Raw genomic sequence first — 20,304 nt, forward strand, 5'->3', positions numbered from 1 at the left:
ATTATAAGCATTAAATTCAAATGTTATAAATGACCAACGATAAACTATATGTCTAGATGCTTAATCAATTAGTTGTTTTATTCTAGTTTAGGTTCCTACACCATGTCGAATAATCAGATACCCAAAGATATGGAATCAATCAATTCATACAGATATATATTGCGCCCAACCCTGTGAATAAGGGAGTTAATTACTCTTATACATTATGAACTCTAGAAATGAATAAAGAAATGATGTCTCCAACCTATAGAATGAGTCTCCACCCTTTAGGGTTAGTTCCATGTTCCCTCAAAAGGGGTTAATTTTTAACTCTATGAAGTCTTTTATTTAAAGACTTTCATAACTAGATTGGGTCTGAAATTTGTATTTGATTTTTGTAATTGAAGTAACCAAGTTTGTTTACAACTGATTTTATTGAGATATTCTTCAATCTAAAGTGATTCTCATTTATTTTATTTTTATAATTGAAGTAAGATAACTGAATTTGTTGATATATACTCAAAGTTTAGTGATTTTCACTTATCTGCATAATATTTTCACAAATAAGAACTAAATATTTCTATTTCCCAATTTATTAAATAAAAACTTTAATTGTTTAAAAGTAATAACAAAAATCTCAATAAAAGATAAAATTAAATAAAATAAAAACAATGATATAATGTCAATTATCAAGTAGAAATTAGAAGAATAATGTTTTGTGTTTTCATATTAATTTGGTGCATGAAATCTAACTGTAGAAAAAAGTAGGCCAAGTGTCTCAACCGAGAGGGCGATGAATTGGTTTCCCTTTATAAAAATTGTTCTTTTAAAAACCTTTTTGAAATCTTTAAAGCTTTCTTGGAATGCAATCAATAAAGAATAATGTTTTTGTGATTCACACTAATGTTTATACTGGTTCGGCCAAACTACCTACGTCCTGTCTTCTTTCAATCAACCTTAGATTGAAAGAATTTCATTATATTGATTGAGTTCTTACAAGCAAGACATACAGAGATCACTCTTCTTAATGTACTCTCCTTCTTAACTCTAAATCAACTATAGCAACCCAGAAAGGACACCCTCAATCTGTCACCCTTAGAGATATCACACTCTAAGTCAACGAACTTCATCAAGTCCTCTTCCTGGCCGCAGCAACAAGGAACACAATCAACCTTGATTGCAAATAAATATGATCTCCAGAAAATACACCTCAAAGTGCATATATGATCAGCCTATGACAACACTTCAATTCTTCAAAAATCTTTGAGAATTTCTTCCAAATGTAGTAATCTTGATTCTTGGAGAGTTTCAGGATGCTCCGACAATTAAGATCTCAACAAACAAATCTGATATTAAAGATGTGAATCATAAAGTTGTTGAATATAGAGAGCAATGCGTCTATTTATAGTTTTCTCAAGTCTAACGCAATGTAATCGATTATGCATATAATGTAATCGGTTAAGTAATTCCTTCAGCACTAACAAATTTACATTTCACAACATTTAACAAATTAAAAAGTGCATGTAATCGATTAATTAAAACATATAACTCACAGCATTAAAAAATATGACCATTATGATAGTTAAGGCTATCCATGAAAAAGGTTTTCATACAAAACGCATTTTAACCGATTAGAAAATTAACATAATCGGTTAAGTTCCATACTTAAGAAAATTTTGAAAACTTTTTCATTTAAAACACATCAATGCACTCAGTAAACATGTGCAGGCATAACCACGAGTTTTAATTATACCCATAATCTAATTAGTTAAAACTTGGTGTTTTGCCACTGTTAAGCATATATTGAAATTTGATGAATTGTAACAGATTATACAATCATAATAATCGATTAATTCATGCAGATATGCAATGTGCAAAGTGTTTTATCCAATGATTCATTTTTAAACAATAAACACACATACATATATTCCAAGCACAATCAATGATATAATCAAACAACAATTTTGCCATTTGTGCAAGATACTATATAACATTTATGTTGTCATAATCAAAAACACATATGTGAGATATGAGTTCAGCTATACATAGCTCCCCCTATCAACACTAAACATAGTGAAGCCTTTATCGCATAAGTATTTTCATACATTTAATTCTATTCTAAATCTTAGAAGTATTATGGTAAAATTTAATTCTTTTCATTATTCAAAAGTTATTTCTTTAACCTAAATCAATAAATAAGCGTAGTTTTTCTAAACAACACAAGTCTATGTGGGAAAATTATATATGGGCTTATCCATTTTATTATTTATACGATTTGATATACTTGTAAATAATCGATAACACATAGTATCATCCAAAATGTAATTAGTCATATCCTCATCCTCATTAACCATTAAAGAAGAAAAATCACATAAACAGGAAACAAAAGAAAAAAGATTCTAGTGAGTACTTATCCAAACCGAACTAACAACTGAATATAAGCTTACTCTAACGAAAAGGAATTCTAGCTAGTTTAGATATGCAAATGTCAAAACATCAACGATCATTTCAAAGAATAATATAATTACCCTTACCTAATGTCCAAAAAGTATTTTCAAGGACAATATCATATGTATCCTTAATATCATGTCAAGCGATATCGATTTAAAGAACATGTATTTCTTATACTTGAATTTAAAAGAAATTGAATATGCATGAATTTAGTCCAAGTCATTTTTTGATAAACAAACTCTCAAACTACACATAAAAGATAGATTTTATTGTCCAATTGAATATTAGTAAATTACAAATCACCGTTGACCTTAAAATGACACAAGATAGACCATTTACTATGAACAATATTCTTTTCTATGTATTCCTAGTTCAAACAAAATTTTGAATTAATTGTTTCATTTCAATAAGTTTGATAGATCGTTTATAAACCTAAAAACTATAACAGAACAAGCTTACCAAATTTACTAAATAAATTCTTCCCATCATAACAACTTCCTTTCCAATATCTTTAATCTTTTGTTCTAAAGAAGTTATAATCATAGTAAATCCAAGCTTGCAATCAATCAATGAACTCACAGTACATAACTCACATCACATCATCAAGCGTTTTCAATTTTAGTATCTTTTAGTTTTCATTTTTATAAAATTTAACATATATATATATATGTATATGTATCTATATATATATATATATATATATATATATATATATATATATATATATATATATATATATGTATCTATATATATATAGAGGTATATATATATATATATATATATATATATATATATATATATATACCTCTATATATATATAGATATATATATATATATATATATATATTATTTTTCTTTCTACAACGTTTATCATTTTTTTTATTCAATCCGTGTATATACGTTTAAAAGTTCCTTTCTTGAGTTTTTATTGAATGTAGTGGAGTATTTAAAATGTATATGGGTTTTTCCTCGTATGACATCAGAACATCATGTATTTATTTTAAAATTGAAGCATCGAAAAGTGTCAAAAGAGGACCCAAAGTGGTCAAATCTGGGGTTGGTAAACAGCGCATGATTTCAACATGTGTAGGAATATGGTTAAAACATCGAGATAGAAACAAAACCCTTATTCTGGTTAATTCAGTTCAGTGACCTATGTTACACACAATGCTAAACTCAACTAAATTTCAACTACTTTTGTTCAACTGCTCTGTAATTCAAGTACATGCATGCTGTGACACAAATTTAGAAGACGTGACCAACATGCATATCTTTCGTTATCACCAATGCATGTTCTCAGTTTCTTCATACACATACGAGTATACGAGTGGCTGTCCAACCTCTTCTACTTTCCACCATCTTTCTGCTTTATAAATTTCAACCTCGAAACAATCTCATCTTTTGTTCACCGATGGAAAGCCAAGACCCTCCAAACCCTTCTCCCTTCCTTTTCACTCCCACGTCAATGATGCAAAACCCTTTGGAGCCTCAAGGCTTGCATGATGATATAGACTGGGTTAGCCTTTTCTCTAGCCAAAACAGTTTCCTTGGGAATGCCAAGCCCACGATGGAATACGCTTCTTCTTCGTCTTCATCTTCCTCGTCTTCATCATCCTTGTCGTGTGCTTTGATCGCAGAAAACGGTGCTCACGTGGATGAAAAGAATGATAAAGAAAAAAGGAAAGGAAGCAGAGTGAAGAAGACAACACGACCCAGATTTGCGTTTCAGACTAGAAGTGCAGATGATATTCTGGATGATGGTTATCGCTGGAGGAAGTATGGGCAGAAAGCTGTGAAGAACAACATGCATCCCAGGTTTGTGATAAACCAAAAATTAGCTTTCTTTCACTTTGCATTCATGCATGGTTGTGTTTATGTAGTTTACTCTCAAAGGAAGAGAATAGTATTTAATTTCTTGATGAAGTGATGTTAATTAGTCTTATATTATATACTGAAAAAGTAATTAACATCATGAATATATGAAGAGTTATCTACGTATATAAACAAGCTGCACTTAACCATTAAGGTAATTTTTTGAAAAAATTACTATATAAATTGTATTAAAACAAGTCATAAAATTAGGTAAATTTACTTGAAAAAAAATAATGATTTCCAATTCAAGAAGCCTTATTCTGAAAACATGTTCAACTTTTTATTTTAATAATAAAAATTCTTGTTTAATATACACGAATTTTGTTTTATATCTTTTTTGTACTGTGTTTTGTAAACATAGTTTTAATCTTTTTTATTAAAATTGCATTTTATTTTTTTATTGAAATCATATTTGGTAACTATAATTTTTTTATTTATTTTTTTTATTAAAATTATACTTAATAAACATATTTTATATTTATCAAACATGACTTCAATATAAAATAAAACTGCGTATCTTAAACATAACTTTTTGTTGTGAGAAATAAAAGGTTTAACTTGTATTTATAGAATACGACTTATTCAAGACAAATAGTGTTTTTGAAACTAGACTTATCCAATTTTATATATTTTTAACAATTTATCTATTCCGATAATTTCTAGGAAAAATTATACCTGAGCAGTAAATTCTCCGAAGCTTACCGAGTTGCATGCATGTGCTGCAACACCAATTAATTTGAACTTAAAAATTACAAAAGGGATCTTAATATAACCCTTGGTTATAGTATACATGTATACTTGGATTTGGAACGAAAGAAATACGGAGATGAAAATAATAGTGAAAATTAAGGTGTACGAGAAACATAAATGTAAAAATATTTACTATGGGAAAATAATCTTAAAAAATTATGAATGTGGTCAGCAACATAAAGTATATTAATAGTAAAAATAACATATAAGGGGTTTTTTTTCACTTGTGATTTTGTTAATGACTGGCTTATAGTTATTGAGTACATTAATGCCTATTTAACTTACTAATCTACAATTTATGTAAACTACTATTAATAATTAAGATCATTGGACAAATATGAAAAGAAAAAATATATTTTGACATCTTGATAAAAAAAATACTTGTTTAACAACTTCATTTTATCAATAAAATAATATATATTGATTTAAAAAAATATACTTTTAAGTTTAAGTTTATGTTTCATATTAATAATAGTATATAAAAAAGAAAGTCTACAAAATTATTGTCTTAAAAGTTTTGATTTAGAACTCGCTCATAGTTTTTTATATTGATTTTTCCATGACTCGTTGCTATTAAATTTTGTCAGTGTTTAGAGTATTTTTAACAATTTATTTATTAAAAATAGTTTCGGGTGAGACTTTTTTCATTTTACTAATTTAAAAATTTGTAAAACAAAAACTAGTAAAAACAGCTTATTTATATTCTGTTTATAAAATACAGCTATTAAAAGAATAAAATAAAATTATCTTCTCGAACCAAACGACTTCTTAAGTTCTTAATCAACACAAAATATATATGATTTAATTAGAGAAAAGGATTTTATATTACTAATAACTCTAACTATAAGCAATCATAGGACAGATCCTTCCATTCCAAACAAAATTACATCCCATTATCTAAGATGAGTGGATTAACGTTATTTAGCAAAAATTGTCTAAACTTTTACAACAAATAACTTGTTTGAATATATATATATATATCTGATATCTGATATTAAATTACCATTTAATTCTTCTGGTGAGAGCACTGATATTGTTGGATTGATGGTGCATTGGAAAATAAAGAAGCTACTACCGGTGCACGCATCATACATGTAATGTGAAGAAACAGGTGCAAAGGTTGTCTAAAGACACAAGCATCGTGGTGACCACTTACGAGGGTATTCACAATCATCCATGCGAAAAACTCATGGAAACCCTAACACCTCTTCTCAAGCAAATGCAGTTTCTCTCTAGCTTAGGTTCCAATAACAACACTTCTCCTGCTTCTCTGCTATAGCCACAACATGCATGCATATGTGTGTATATGTATTTACACATACATGTGATGTAATTCCATCTATATAAAAAAACAAAACCTTCATCCATCAAGAACCCTAGTTTCATTACCTGTATTTAGTATCTTAATTTGATTTCCAATTAACTAATTGCTGTAATTGAGATGTACGATGTACTTCCCAAGAATCATATATGGATTGATATTGCCAATCATATTCGTGGATCTATATATTTACTATAATACCTTTCAAAGCTAAGTTGAGCATATTACGATGAGATTGTGATGGATTTAGTCAAATGTATTCACCTAATCCAGGAGTAGCTAATGTTATGCCTATATATATAAAATGGATACATATGTGTTTAAATATCCCTACTCATATTGGTAAAATATATTAAAGAAATCATAAGATTACAAAGTAAGAAATTTCATAATATCAAGAAAGCTCCTATATGCCGGTCCAAGGAATTTATTGAAACTAGCTAGGTAGTTGTATCTACTTATGCCGTTAAAAAGTTAAAGTGCGTGACACAATATGCTTTCAATTTGATGGTCATTTTTATATTAGTAGTTCATACTATCTTATTAATTAATTAATATATCATTTTATGAACATTTTAAATATAATTATTATTAAAATTTAATGATCTTTAGGACTATGTGTAAAGCTTAATTTAAGGACTCAAATCGCTATACCATGTATGATAATTTATGATTATAATGTAGAATATAAAATTTTACATTATTAATATAATTAAACTTTAAAATCATATATATTTTATATTATAAATCAGAGTATTAATATTAAATTTTTAAATTCTAAATCTTTGTTACAAGAAAATAGATCACACAAATGAAACAAAATCAGAATTATAATACGTCTCATAATCTTTACTAACCAAAATCATTAAAAAAATCTATTTATACATATATTTTTACCTCAAATCCACTCGTACCAAAAATAATAACATTCGCTAAATTTAACGTTCTATAAAGAATTTACAACAGTATATTTGGCATTCTAAATGGTTGTGTCTTTTTCAATGTCTACTTGGCCACTTATATTGATCTTTTAAATTATTTATATTTTATGGTTTAATATATTTTCAAAAGTTTTAGATAGTTAAAAATAATTTTATACCATAAATATTTACATTATGAATTATAAATTGAAATACAAAATTTTACACTTAAAAATATTATTTAGTATGGAAAGAAATTATAATATATTTTATACTAAATTCCCATTTATTATTTTATCAGAAGTATAAATATGTTATTTATATGATGTGCATAATTTAAATATTAGTTTGTTATTCATAATTAAAAATACCATTAAATACTCTTCTTACTTCTGGTATTTTCGACACCTCGATGATGATCATTGCCCAAAGTGGGACACGTGCGACACGTACTGGTAAGAAACACACGTGTCAGTAGCAGATCCTCGTACTGGCATACTAGGACAGGGATTTCACTTAGGTGTTCGTATATAAATTGGTTATGCATCAGTTACGTTCTTCAGAGTTCCAGTATTAAGAGTATTGTTGCAAAGTAAAAAATGTCGCAGTTGTTGAATAAAGCGAAGAACTTCGTGTCGGAGAAGGTAAACGAGATGGCGAAGCCTGAGGCGAGTGTGAGCGATGTGGACTTCAAGCGCGTGAGCAAAGATAGCATGGAGTACTTGGTGAAGGTAGCTGTTCGTAACCCTTATTCAACTCCCATACCCATATGTGAGATCAGATACTCTTTCAAAAGCGCGTCAAGGTACCCTTTCTCACTGTTACATAAATTACACTCTATTTCAATTCTCAAATTAACTCACAAGGAAGTAAAGTATATATGAAAAAAATAATTTTACTTTCTGCAAAATAAAAAGAATAAATAAATTATGAACTTAGTTAGAAAACAGTCATGATAAACTGTAAGTATATACAAATCAAATTAAAATGGGTAAATAGATACAATTTTAATATAATAATTTTGATTTTATTAATTTTATTTAAACTTCATCAATCATAATTTTAATTCACAACTTTAATTTCATTAATTCACAATTTCAATTCTATTAATTCACTGTTTGTCACTTCTTAATATTTAATCAGAAGGACAATTAATTATAATAATTAATTAACCTTTAATTAAATTTTGCTAAGTCTAAAAGTGGATTCAATTAAAAAAATCTTATTTTACTAAAAGTAAAATAAAAACATATATATAAATATTTATTACACTAAACTTATTGTTTATCCAATTAAAATTATCACAAATCCTAGACCTTAAACCAGTTCACCGATTAAAAACTACCAACAATTCTTACTTAATTGAGTAAAACTGCGTTAATTAAAGAATATTTGCAAAAATAAAAGTTTATTATAACCTTAAAATTCCGAATCTTATGAGAACAGAAGAGCTGTCGGCTTGATTTTACATGTACTAAAATTAAAAATCTGATTTATTAAAGAAAACTACTCTTAAAATATCTTTAAGATTTAAATATTTTAAACGACAACACTTTTTTAATAAAAGAATAAAATTATTCAAAATAATAATTACGAAAAATAGGTATTTAATTAAAAATATATAAAATTTTGAACATTTAATAAAAAAAATAACAAAAACTCAATTAAAAATATCAACACCATTGCGTTTATGAAGTACTCAGATTTAATTAAATCTTTTATTTAAGACTTTTATTCAATCAACGAAAACAGAAATGCATCAGCAGTTGATAAATGCATTCTCAATAATAAACAAGGTTTTTTTTTATGTTTTTGTGTTGTGTGGTGAAGGGAGATAGCATCAGGGACAATTCCAGACCCAGGATCTTTGAAGTCAAAGGACACGACCATGGTGGATGTGCCAGTTAAGGTTCCATACAGCATATTAATGTCCTTAGCAAGGGACATTGGTGCCGACTGGGACATCGACTACCAACTCGACATTCGTCTCATTATTGACCTTCCTGTCATTGGCAATTTCACCATTCCTCTCTCTCACAGCGGAGAGATCAAGCTTCCAACCCTCTCTACCATGTTTGCCTAAGCCTTCCTTCCAACACCATCATTTCCTTTCCTTTTATATGTATCTTTCCACCCTTTTGCATCTTCATCAAACTATATATGTACATGGCCTTATAATAAAGCCACTCTTCATATGTATGGCTGTCAACTTCATAAACGTATGTTCATCTTTCTTTTATGCCACTAAGTATTAGTTGTATGACTTTTTTATGGGACTGAATGTATTACTTGTTGTTTTATAAATCTTTTTCTGAAAGATAATGCTATAAATATATACTATTAATAACTTTTTTATACAATAATTCATATTCTAGTGTATATTAATTATATATATAGATTGCAATAAGTAATTGAATGGGGATGTAGCTCAGATGGTAGAGCGCTCGCTTAGCATGCGAGAGGTACGGGGATCGATACCCCGCATCTCCATTTCTTTTGCATTAAAACCTGAACAATAGCAGAAACAGAGATACTTTTTTTTTTTTACGAGTCAACATACAGTAGTGATGATCACAAGATTTGAAAGTAGTTGGTGAATCCAATTTGTGTTTCCCCTTCCCTTCATTCTTCACTGCACAATGGCGTCTTTATTGCGAGCGAGAAACGCTTCTCGTGGCTCTATGGCTAGTCTTCTGCGGAGCTTCAGCAACGTTCCCGAGAACACCGTCTATTCGGGTCCCACGGCGCAGACCCCGAACAAGCGAGTCACGCTCAGGCATTTGAGAGAGAAGTACAAATCATCCCAACCTATCACCATGGTCACCGCATACGATTACCCCGCCGCCGTCCACCTCGACACCGCCGCCGTCGACATCTGTCTCGTAGGCGACTCCGCTGCCATGGTGGTCCACGGCCACGACACCACGCTTCCCATCACGCTCGACGAGATGCTTGTCCACTGCCGCGCCGTGGCACGTGGCGCCAAGACGCCGCTCCTCGTCGGGGACTTGCCTTTCGGAACCTACGAGTCCGATCCCAATCAGGTGCTGTTCGTGCGCATGTGGTGTTTGTTTAATTGTTTCAGCCATGGTTGAATGTTTTTGAGTGTTGCAGGCGGTGGATACAGCGGTTAGGATTCTGAAGGAAGGGGGAATGGATGCGATAAAACTTGAAGGAGGGTCTCCTTCCAGAATTGTTGCAGCGAAGGCTATTGTTGAGGCTGGAATTGCTGTGATGGGCCATGTGGGTCTTACTCCTCAGGCCATTAGTGTTTTAGGGGGGTTTAGACCTCAAGGAAGAAATGTTGCCAGTGCTGTTAAGGTTCTCTCTTGTCCATCTATTTGGGAATTGATTGATTCTATTGTTGTTCTGAAACTGAAAGGAATGTGTTTGTGTAGGTTGTAGAGACTGCATTGGCTTTGCAAGAAGCAGGGTGTTTTTCTGTTGTTCTGGAATGTGTGCCTCCGCCCGTTGCCGCCGCAGCAACGGCAGCCCTTCAAATTCCCACAATTGGAATTGGTGCTGGACCCTTTTGCAGTGGACAGGTCAGTTGGATTGATTTCCCTTCGTTTTGCTAGTGTTCTGTTATTGAGATGTTCTTTCTATTTTTCTTTGAGTGAAAGATGAGTGCGGCTTACATAGTAACTAATTTTTTTTGCCTATCTTTGCTTTATTTGAAGGCGTTTGCTGTTTCGTCATCTTGCTGTGTTGGGCTTTAATATGTTTAAATTGGTTTTGAGTATATCCACCATCTATAACTACAGATAAGATTACTGTAATTTGTGTTGTTATTTCCCTTTGATTAAAAATTGTGCATTTACACGTTTTCATGTATTTAACCAAAATATGCAATTACACCTTTTTTTCATGACTGTTCTTCTACTACGCATCCATTTTTCTGGTTAATGCTAATTGATTTCTTTTACGTCCAGGTTAGCAGTAAATTATAAAAATTTTGGTGATATTTCTAATTTCAAATGACTAATATTTCAATAAAATAAATAAATTTTATGGGTAGATTTTTGTTTCTGTTCTTAAACAAAACAACAACGATGTATTATTCTTTTCATTTATGTTTGTCCTCTTCATTTAATATTTAGTTTGTTTAAATATGTATTTTTATTATAAAGTGGAATTAAACAATTATAAAATAAAAGTCTTTTAATTATTTTATTACGATCAAGAAAAATTATGATATTTCTTTTTTTATTTTAAAAAAATTATACTAGTAAGATTTAAATAATTTCCTATTAATATCTATTTTAAACAAAATAATAGTCAATAAAAATGATAGAATTTTGATGGCGGTGTTATGCAGATACATTCTTGTGACATCTTGATTTTCATTTTGCGGAAACACCTAAGGCTGTCATTCCTAATCAATTTCAATAGTTAAATTGACTCGGATGGTAGCATGTTAACGAAGTTTAACTATCAAAAATTGACTAAAACAATCTGGTGTTAACTGAGCTTACCTATAAAATAATTGACTAAATATTAAATGTGTTAGTTTAACGAGTATCATAAGTTCTTGGCTAGAAGTTTGATTATCCCTTAGTCATTTTCAGATAACTGAACAGGGCATTGTTTGAGTTTCAATTTTATATTTGCTTTTCTTGGGAAGAAACAAAAGAAACCTTTCCCAGTAAATGGAAAACAGAGGATTTATAATTTAGTTTCATTGTTCACGCAGGTGCTGGTTTACCATGATCTGCTTGGTATGCTACAACACCCCCACCATGCAAAGGTATTTCTAGCATCTTGTAACCTTGTTTTTCTTTCAGACATTATTGGATTCCTTGCTAATTTTGAGGTGATGATTTTTTTAGGTCACTCCAAAATTCTGTAAGCAGTATGCACGTGTAGGAGACGTCATCAATAAAGCTTTACTGGAGTATAAGGAAGATGTTACAAATGGTTCGTTTCCTGATGTTCACCATAGCCCCTACAAAATAAGCAAGACAGATGCAGATGTTTTTTCAAGTGAGTTGCAGAAGTTAGGTTTGGACAAGGCAGCGTCCGCAGCATTTGAAGCAGTTCAGAAAATGGATACGGCTTAGATGACAAAATTAAAGCATTTAAATTACTTTTTTTTTTCTTTTTATCCTTTTGTTGATCAAGGTCAATGCAAAATGTCTTGATGTTTCACAAACTTTATTTTTTGTTGTCCAATATCATATGGAATTTCTACAATAAACCCCTGTTTTGAAGCAATTTAATGGAGCAAACCCTGTTCAACTAGATGATTTTTTTTATCCTATATTGCTTTTAGTGGGTTGTTTTTTTTCTATTATGTGAGTGATATGATTGTTATTTTTTTATCGTGTCCTTTTCTTGTCTTCGTGTATTAAAAATTAAGAAAAATACTTAAATTTTATATAGTCAATAAACTAAGAAATAACTAAATAAAAAACATAATTAAAAATATTCAAATTTGTCATGAATTTAAAAATTAATGAAACCTGAAAGAAAACATATAACCCTGTGTAAATGCACTAACTCCATATCTCCAGGGAGAGGATGTGTATAAATGTCAATTTTTGTATATATAGTAATCTTATTTATATGTTTATATTTAGATATACTTTTAGTGACTAAAAATGCAAGTCCGTTTCCTTACTCCTTACAAAAATAGTTATTTATATTAAATCTCTTACCTTTTCTAACAAACGCTAAAGAAATTATACTAACGCGGTACTTTATAATCCAATTTATACAATTTATGATAAATTTAAGGAACCATAATTACTTTTTAACAAATCCAAAATATTCTATGAATGATGATATTTTGACACTCAATTAAATAAATATACTCATTTAATAATTCAAAATATGAATGTTTAATTATGTTTTTTTATTTTTTAACTTAATATATATATATATATATATATATATATATATATATATATATATATTTATACACACATATTATTAACATAGGTTTATGTTACTAAGTGTATACTTTTGTTTCTGAAGATATCAATTATCATTTTTTATATTTTATATGTCAATTCAGATAATTTTTCTATAATCAACTTTTGAATGAAAGTTAATTTTGGTCAAAATCAAAGTACTTTGTAATTCAATTCAGTTGTTTATAAAAAATTATAGTAACGATAATTGATTTCTCATTAACACAACAGACTTATTTCAAATCAAATAAATTTAAATTTAAATAACATTTTACAATCTTGTCATAAATTTTAGGAATGGATTGTTTTCTCTTTCCCATATTTCATTTATTTGTTATTATTATAGAGCTAACGTAGTTGTTTTCTAACTTTTATAGGCTTAATACTCAGTTATTGCAATAAGCATAACTAAAAATACATACGGTATTCACTGTATTGTTATGTATGGACAAAAATATAAAAGGAAAAATGTTATAAGTTACATCTCTTCTATCTGTTTATCCTTTTTGGTTAAAAAATATACAAGGAGTATCCAAGTTGATCCTTAATTCTTCTATGTATTTGCAGCTAGAGACCTTCATCCGGTTACATAAAGAACCCAATATTTCATAGTAATATGCAGAACTATTGTAATTTAAAGCTTCATCTGCACCATTTTCAACCACCTATTCACATAATCTTTTAAGCCAAATCCACGGCTAGGCTTTAGAATTTGCTTGAACAATGCCTTTTTGGGAACATTCCAGTGCTCCACATGCCTGAAATTTTTCGTAGACATTTAGATGATTGATCAAAACTGAAAGGTAGAAACATGTACCTTCAAAAATGACAGTTTTTATCACCTGCATACTTTTCCAGATTGTGCATCAAAATAGTATTCTGTGTATCCAGTTGCTGCAGCATATATCAACATGGTCAAATTTCATTGCATTTAGTATGAATTATTATGATAGTGTACGCAGATAAAGTTCGATATGTACCCGAAAGAATAGGCCTCCAAGGAAAGGACAATATACAGTTGAATCGCCAGTGGCCAATTCCCTTATCCTATCATGGAAACATGTGTGTAAAAGCAGTATCAGCATTTGAAGAAACCTTAAACAGGTAAATAAGAAACAGGTTTTACTTGAGTTTCTAAATCCATGTGTAGTAGAAAGCAAATGCAATGAACACAATATGCTCTTGACTAGGAACAAGACTTGTAAAACTAAAAATGTAGGAAAATGAATGAAAAGTTGTCCTCACTTCAAAATCTTCCCACTTCATAAGCTTCATGTTTGACATCTCCAGAAGAGATCCAAAATTAGTGCAGTTCCTTTTGAAACGCTGAAGCCCTTTAAATGATCCTGCTGGATCGGCAAATTCACAATCCTCTTCATAAGCATTTAGTGTCAGATCTCCTGATGGTTGAGAAGAGCAGATTCACCATGTGAACTGTCTGATATACAGTGAAATTACTTGCTAGTAACATCAGTGTGGTTTTATTCTTGTCAAGTGGTCAATGTATGAAAAGCAATGATTTGGAGAATTAGCTTATACACAAACTAAAAGAATAAGAATTTATCAAAGTTAAACCTCATTGCATTTCCTTTTTCTTTATTATGCTCTCCTAGACTCGCTTATGGAGAAGTTCTAAATATACTAGTAATGATATTGTCTTTGCCTGTAACTAGACAATTACTTCAGTGAAGCTTGCAATAAAATATATTATCCATCAAACCCTGAAGATGCATAAATAAAAGCCAAGGTTACACATAAGAGTTCAAGTTTTAAAAGGAGGGCTTGAACAATGTTAAAACTTAATAAGAAGAGGAAAGTTCAACTCAAAGCTAAGTATCACATCAAATTGTTCATTCTATTTAACTTGGGACTCCAAACAAACAATTTACATTCAAGAAAATGAAGTACTGTACCAGTTTCATACAGCTTATCAACCGATCAACCACTACCAGAGGGAGATTAATCAGATTATTAAATGTGCAATAATCATTTAGAATCTAAAAAAAAGTGCTTATCACAGTCTTAAAACTTCAGGTAGAAGATCTGCCAATCAAAAACATGTCGGGAACTCAAATGTAATGCAGAGTTGTGAGAGAGGAAACCATACATCGTTCGTGTATCAAATTCATCTCTAATGAACGAAAGGAAAGAAATTGGAAATAACCCAGAGAAATTAAGCAAGTGGGTGAGGGAAAACCTGTGACAAAATAGGATCTTTGGAAGTCTTCTTTGATGGTGTCCACAACTGCAGCACGATGAATGGTCTGAAGAAGCCGCTGAGGAGGAGGTTCCTCAGTAGTAGGTGAACGGAAAACAGAGGCTGCAATGCCAAGAAGCTCAGAACTATACCATGCAAGTTTGAGAAGGGCATTGTTCTGTGGTTGCTGCGACTCTTCATTGGGGTTAGTTCCACTGCATCGCAACCTGTGAATTCTAAGGTTCTGATGATGTTGTTTCAGAGGAAACATGAAAGTGCTATGATGAGTCGTGTTGATTGAAGAAAAGACTGTTAATGCCATGGCACAACACACACACAGTGAGAGAGAATCGAAGCGGCGTTTGCTAGTTTCTGCCTGCGCTTTGTTTAAATATCTACGCTTCAAATTAATGATAGCCACAAGAAAAAAACACGACAAAGCAAGATTCTGGGATCACCATTACTAATGCATTGCCCATGTTCAATGTTAGTTTACTGATTGATTATCTTAATTAATAAAATGTTTAAGTTGTTTGATTTAGAAATTTTTTTAACATGTAGCTCATGTCTCTTTTTATATCTTAAAACTAATGTCATTAATTTTAAAAAATATCATTATATTGGCTATAAAGTACCTTACATAAAATTACCTTACATAAAAAAATAATTATTAATTAACTACCTTAGACATATTAAAACAAATAGTGATACCTAAGATACAATATTTGTATAAAAAAAAACCTTACACGTATTAAAATAATTAACATTTTTGTGTTAAAAATTTATTGTTAACTAAGTAAAAAGTGGTCACGTTTTTAAAAATGATTAAATTTTGTTGAATATTTTATTAATAATGAGATTAAATTAAATAAATAATAATAATTTATTTTTGTGAAAACTGGTTAGGTCATTGAGTTGGTTGAAGCATCATGTCTCCTCCAAACAACAACGGTCATACTAATAACTATTCTTGAAATAAAACTTAAATATTAAATATATAATTATTACGATATTTTAATTTTATTTATTGTAATTACGACGAAAAATATCGTTAATTGATTTTTAATCATTAAATTTCCTGGTTCCGAAATATATGATTTTCTTCTGATGAAAATAGTGTATATACGTCATTTAAGAGGAAGATGGCAAAACCAAATTAAAAGTGGTCAATGAAAGAGTATTCGCTTTCCCCAAGCACAAGGTAAGCAATTAGAATTATTACACACTTCACCAAACTTGTAGTATCACAAATGGGAAACCTACTTCACTTAACTATTTATAAGAATTTATCGTTTAGAAAGGAAACATAAATTAATATTCTTATAATTTTAATAAAAATTAAATGTCTTATTCCTTAACTTTCAAAATTTTAAATTAATTTACTTTCCTATTTTAAAAAGTATAAATTTATTTTTTTAACCATTTTTTATTAAATTTATTTAATATATTTTTAAATTAATATTAGGGTAAAAGTATGTAAATAATTTAAATATTATATTAAAATTTAAAACGATAAATAAATTTAATAAAATTTGATTTAAAATTTTAAATTCACATTTTTTAGAATTAAAAATTAAATTGAACCAAAATTTCGAAACTAATTTCAAATCTTTAATTAAAATTAAAGAATAAAAACATATATAATCCTTTTAATAAAAATATTTTTTTCTCTAATTTACTGCTAAATAATTCTTAAAAGTTTTTGTTCTTTAATAGAGAATAAAAGTAACGTTCTTATTGAAAATTAATATATTTTAATAAAACTGTTTTTAAAAAATAATTTATTTATTAATCTTAATTTTATAAAACAAATCTTAAATTATAATAATTATTTTGAGACAAACGAAATACTTCATTTGGCTATAATGTCCCAAAATGCTTCAATTTGAACAAATGACAAGTCATTTTAATATAGAACAATCTTTTACTAATGTAATTTTCATTTTGATAGAAATTAAATTTTTTTAATATTGAAAAATCATCACTTTCAAGATTGGTTAAAGTCTATTCATATTTTATGATATTGGAGATTTCAAGCGATTAAGTTATAATATATAGAGAGAGAGAATAACCAATAATACATAGACCTAATTAATCTCACAAAGATAAACTTTTTTTTTTAATTTTCGATACTACATTAAAGATAGAATTTAATTGTTTATTAAATTAAATAAAACATTATGAAATAAAATTACACTGATATTGAAAAGAAAAAAAAAGCCTAAATACCTTCTTTGTAAGTAAGCAATAAACTAAAACACAAGATTGCTGGGCTCAAATTTTTCTTCCACTGATATGAGGATTACTCCCACAAAAAACAAAATGTACAAATATAGAAAAATGTTAAGAAATGTTTTTGTCATATCTTCATTTTCAATATACGTTCTTTATTTCTAACCAAAACGTATAAAAATTTCCAAAATTTACGTCTTAAATTGAGCTCTATACTCATAATTTCACAATAATAAAAACACTAATACCACTCTTTTAAATATATTTTATTACTAATTAAAAGTTATTAAAAAATAGGTAAAATTAATCATCCAATTCTAACACATATGGTACTGTGTGGGAGGTTGGGGAAACTAATTAGTCAAAGCGGTGAAATTTCTGCACAACCAGAAACGAATTCGTGGACTCATTGCTAAAAAAGTCAACCGATTTTATGAAACATGGGCCCCACCCACACTGCCACCTACATGGTCACACATTAAGTCTTTAAACATCATAAATAACACGACACCACAAATAACACAACAAACACAACTTTTGTTTTCCGACATTAACCCAAACTCCATTTTCCAATTAAGCCAGCCATGGTAGATAGGGAGCAAGCAAGACCCTTGGCCCCAGCAATAGAGCGACCAAGCAGTGAAGAAGATGACTCCTCTCTTCACCCCAAAAGACAAGCTCACAAAAAACTCATCAAACGATGTGCTTGCCCATTGATCTCTCTGCTTCTCCTAGCAATACTGATCATAGTTTTGATCTTCACAGTATTTCGTGTCAAGGACCCTGTGATCACCATGAACGGGGTCAGGATCACAAAGCTCGAACTTTCCAACACCATGACCCTTCAAACCAGGGCCAACATGTCCCTAGTGGCAGATGTGTCAGTGAAAAACCCCAACGTTGCATCGTTTAGGTATAGCAACACGACCACGAGTTTGTACTATCGTGGTCTCATGGTGGGGGAGGCAAGAGGACCACCTGGGAGGGCAAAGGCTAGAAGAACAATACGGATGAATGTAACGATTGATGTTATCACGGATCGGGTGGTTTCTAGCCCGGATTTTACGACGGATCTGGTTTCGGGGTTGATGACTATGAGTAGCTTCTCCAGAGTTCCGGGGCAGGTGAAGATCTTGAACTTGTTCAAGAGACATGTTGTTGTAAAAATGAACTGCTCCACCACTTTTAATATTTCAACACAGGCTATTAAGGAGCAGAGTTGTGTACGGAAGGTTAAACTTTAGTGGTCCATGTGTTGATTTAGTTTAGTTTCCTTGAATATATTTGTGTAACTCTTATAGCAAAAATAATGAGATGTTTTCTATGTTGTTCTGGTTTTCGGTTTTGAAATTGTGGGGATGTTTGTTTTTCTTTCTTTCTCTCCTCATTGAAAATAGTATTGCTGTTTTGGAACTTCTGATAAGCATAAGGACCGAAATATAGAAGTAATTAATGGCCAGGTGAGTGTTTTAACATCAGTAAAAGTCAAATTGTTCTTGAATTGCTTTATATAATCAGAGATCATGAAGCACTAGCAATCTCCATGTAATAGTTATAAAAAAAATGTAATAGTTTATGGAATGTGGTAACAATTTTGGGGAAAACCGATCAAGATTATATAATTTCGGATCATGTGATGATTTCCTCTTCAGTTTGGTGCTCCTAATTAATTGTTGAAGAGTGCAAACTTCGTATTATACTGAACATAGTTTGTGTGTGGAAAGGTTCAATGCTATTTTGAGCAAGTCTCTGCTCCAACTGTGGCAAAGGGAGTGGAATAGAAAATGAGAGAATTTATGAATCAGTTGAGCTGTATTATTCAAAGAATATTTCTACGAACTTCCAACAATTGTGTGTCTGTATGTGATTGCTTGACCGGTTAAGCAATTAGTATTTAAAAGGTTTCTCTCAAGGACATGCAAATCACTATCTGAGTTCATAAGAAGTCACTAACCAGAATAAGACTGCAAAGCTACTTGTCAGCAAGCCATTCTCCTCCTTAACAGAAAAAGAAAAGAAAAGAAAATAAAGACTATTAGAATTTGACAGAAATTACTGATATTATTTTATATACAGTTTTCGCAATAAGAATCTCTTACCATTTAAATTTTGTTTTTGAACTGACCAAACATCAAAACATGGCTTTAAGCCTTGAACCTGATACATACATGTTCTCTTCCCAATATAGCCAACTGTGAGTAGAACAGATATACTATAAGATAGCCAGTAATAAGTTTGAAAAAGAACTTGTCCTTAATTTATTAGAAAGTGGGTTTTAGGCCTAACTCAACCCCACAAAACCGGCTTGTAGGGTGAGGTTTGCACCTCACTTATATATTATAATTTGGCCTTATCTCTAGTCGATGTGGGACTTCCAACACACCCCCTTCACGCCGAGGTATAGACATCTCGTGCGTGATAGTAGAAATTTGGTGGTCCGATAACGGCCCGATAGCGGGTGGAATAGAAGAATAGAATGCCCACTCAGATATTAGAAAGTGGGTTTTTAAGCCTAAGTCAACCCCACAAAACCGGCTTGTAGGGTGAGGTTTGCACCCACTTATAAAGTAAGAATTGACCTTATCTCTAGTCGATAAGGGCCCGATAGCGGGTGGAATAGAAGAATAGAATGCCCACTTAGAACTTGCTAGGATAGGCTCTAACCTGGCT

At 30.3% G+C, this 20,304-nt stretch overlaps 5 protein-coding genes and 1 non-coding gene across 6 annotated transcripts; 5 read left to right on the forward strand and 1 right to left on the reverse strand.

Annotated features, from left to right (window-relative positions):
• Positions 1 to 3,841: 3,841 nt before the first annotated feature.
• LOC148191359 (putative WRKY transcription factor 24) lies at positions 3,842 to 6,339 on the forward strand. The gene is made up of 2 exons (XM_088102465.1): positions 3,842 to 4,245; positions 6,118 to 6,339. Exons 1-2 carry the CDS (start codon positions 3,842 to 3,844, stop codon positions 6,329 to 6,331), a joined length of 618 nt encoding a protein of 205 aa, XP_087958591.1. The 3' UTR covers positions 6,332 to 6,339.
• Positions 6,340 to 7,859: 1,520 nt separating this feature from the next.
• LOC148191360 (desiccation protectant protein Lea14 homolog) lies at positions 7,860 to 9,553 on the forward strand. The gene is made up of 2 exons (XM_088102282.1): positions 7,860 to 8,098; positions 9,124 to 9,553. Exons 1-2 carry the CDS (start codon positions 7,893 to 7,895, stop codon positions 9,374 to 9,376), a joined length of 459 nt encoding a protein of 152 aa, XP_087958408.1. The 5' UTR covers positions 7,860 to 7,892; the 3' UTR covers positions 9,377 to 9,553.
• Positions 9,554 to 9,710: 157 nt separating this feature from the next.
• Positions 9,711 to 9,783, forward strand: TRNAA-AGC (transfer RNA alanine (anticodon AGC)). Its single transcript has one exon. It is a non-coding gene; the product is annotated as a tRNA-Ala (tRNA).
• A 38-nt stretch (positions 9,784 to 9,821) lies between these two features.
• Positions 9,822 to 12,537, forward strand: LOC148191362 (3-methyl-2-oxobutanoate hydroxymethyltransferase 1, mitochondrial-like). The gene is made up of 5 exons (XM_088102305.1): positions 9,822 to 10,337; positions 10,408 to 10,614; positions 10,692 to 10,838; positions 11,987 to 12,040; positions 12,123 to 12,537. The coding sequence occupies exons 1-5, from the start codon at positions 9,933 to 9,935 to the stop codon at positions 12,351 to 12,353; spliced, it is 1,044 nt and encodes a 347-aa protein (XP_087958431.1). The 5' UTR covers positions 9,822 to 9,932; the 3' UTR covers positions 12,354 to 12,537.
• Positions 12,538 to 13,610: 1,073 nt separating this feature from the next.
• LOC148191363 (uncharacterized) lies at positions 13,611 to 15,765 on the reverse strand. The gene is made up of 5 exons (XM_088101654.1): positions 15,403 to 15,765; positions 14,451 to 14,605; positions 14,186 to 14,252; positions 14,048 to 14,099; positions 13,611 to 13,963 (listed from the first exon to the last, which is right to left on the reverse strand). Exons 1-5 carry the CDS (start codon positions 15,722 to 15,724, stop codon positions 13,840 to 13,842), a joined length of 720 nt encoding a protein of 239 aa, XP_087957780.1. The 5' UTR covers positions 15,725 to 15,765; the 3' UTR covers positions 13,611 to 13,839.
• A 2,281-nt stretch (positions 15,766 to 18,046) lies between these two features.
• LOC148191364 (late embryogenesis abundant protein At1g64065-like) lies at positions 18,047 to 18,984 on the forward strand. Its single transcript, XM_088102031.1, has one exon. It carries the CDS (start codon positions 18,219 to 18,221, stop codon positions 18,876 to 18,878), a length of 660 nt encoding a protein of 219 aa, XP_087958157.1. The 5' UTR covers positions 18,047 to 18,218; the 3' UTR covers positions 18,879 to 18,984.
• Positions 18,985 to 20,304: the final 1,320 nt, after the last annotated feature.

The sequence above is a fragment of the Vigna umbellata genome, chromosome 11 (genome assembly GCF_029865625.1).
Source record: "Vigna umbellata cultivar VRB3 chromosome 11, Vumbellata_1.0, whole genome shotgun sequence".
Taxonomy (NCBI): Eukaryota; Viridiplantae; Streptophyta; class Magnoliopsida; order Fabales; family Fabaceae; genus Vigna; species Vigna umbellata.

What these genes read in the sequence shown, in the direction of transcription:
- LOC148191359 (XM_088102465.1), top strand. Translation starts at nt 3,842, where the DNA reads ATGGAAAGCCAAGACCCTCCAAACCCTTCTCCCTTCCTTTTCACTCCC. An exon ending in AAGAACAACATGCATCCCAG is followed by an intron (nt 4,246 to 6,117) that starts GTTTGTGATAAA and finishes TGGAAAATAAAG; the next exon opens with AAGCTACTACCGGTGCACGC.
- LOC148191360 (XM_088102282.1), top strand. Translation starts at nt 7,893, where the DNA reads ATGTCGCAGTTGTTGAATAAAGCGAAGAACTTCGTGTCGGAGAAGGTA. An exon ending in TCTTTCAAAAGCGCGTCAAG is followed by an intron (nt 8,099 to 9,123) that starts GTACCCTTTCTC and finishes TGTGTGGTGAAG; the next exon opens with GGAGATAGCATCAGGGACAA.
- LOC148191362 (XM_088102305.1), top strand. Translation starts at nt 9,933, where the DNA reads ATGGCGTCTTTATTGCGAGCGAGAAACGCTTCTCGTGGCTCTATGGCT. An exon ending in GACCCTTTTGCAGTGGACAG is followed by an intron (nt 10,839 to 11,986) that starts GTCAGTTGGATT and finishes TTGTTCACGCAG; the next exon opens with GTGCTGGTTTACCATGATCT. An exon ending in AACACCCCCACCATGCAAAG is followed by an intron (nt 12,041 to 12,122) that starts GTATTTCTAGCA and finishes TGATTTTTTTAG; the next exon opens with GTCACTCCAAAATTCTGTAA.
- LOC148191363 (XM_088101654.1), bottom strand. Translation starts at nt 15,724, where the DNA reads ATGGCATTAACAGTCTTTTCTTCAATCAACACGACTCATCATAGCACT. An exon ending in AAGATCCTATTTTGTCACAG is followed by an intron (nt 14,606 to 15,402) that starts GTTTTCCCTCAC and finishes CTCAACCATCAG; the next exon opens with GAGATCTGACACTAAATGCT. An exon ending in TTGGAGGCCTATTCTTTCGG is followed by an intron (nt 14,100 to 14,185) that starts GTACATATCGAA and finishes TATATGCTGCAG; the next exon opens with CAACTGGATACACAGAATAC.
- LOC148191364 (XM_088102031.1), top strand. Translation starts at nt 18,219, where the DNA reads ATGGTAGATAGGGAGCAAGCAAGACCCTTGGCCCCAGCAATAGAGCGA.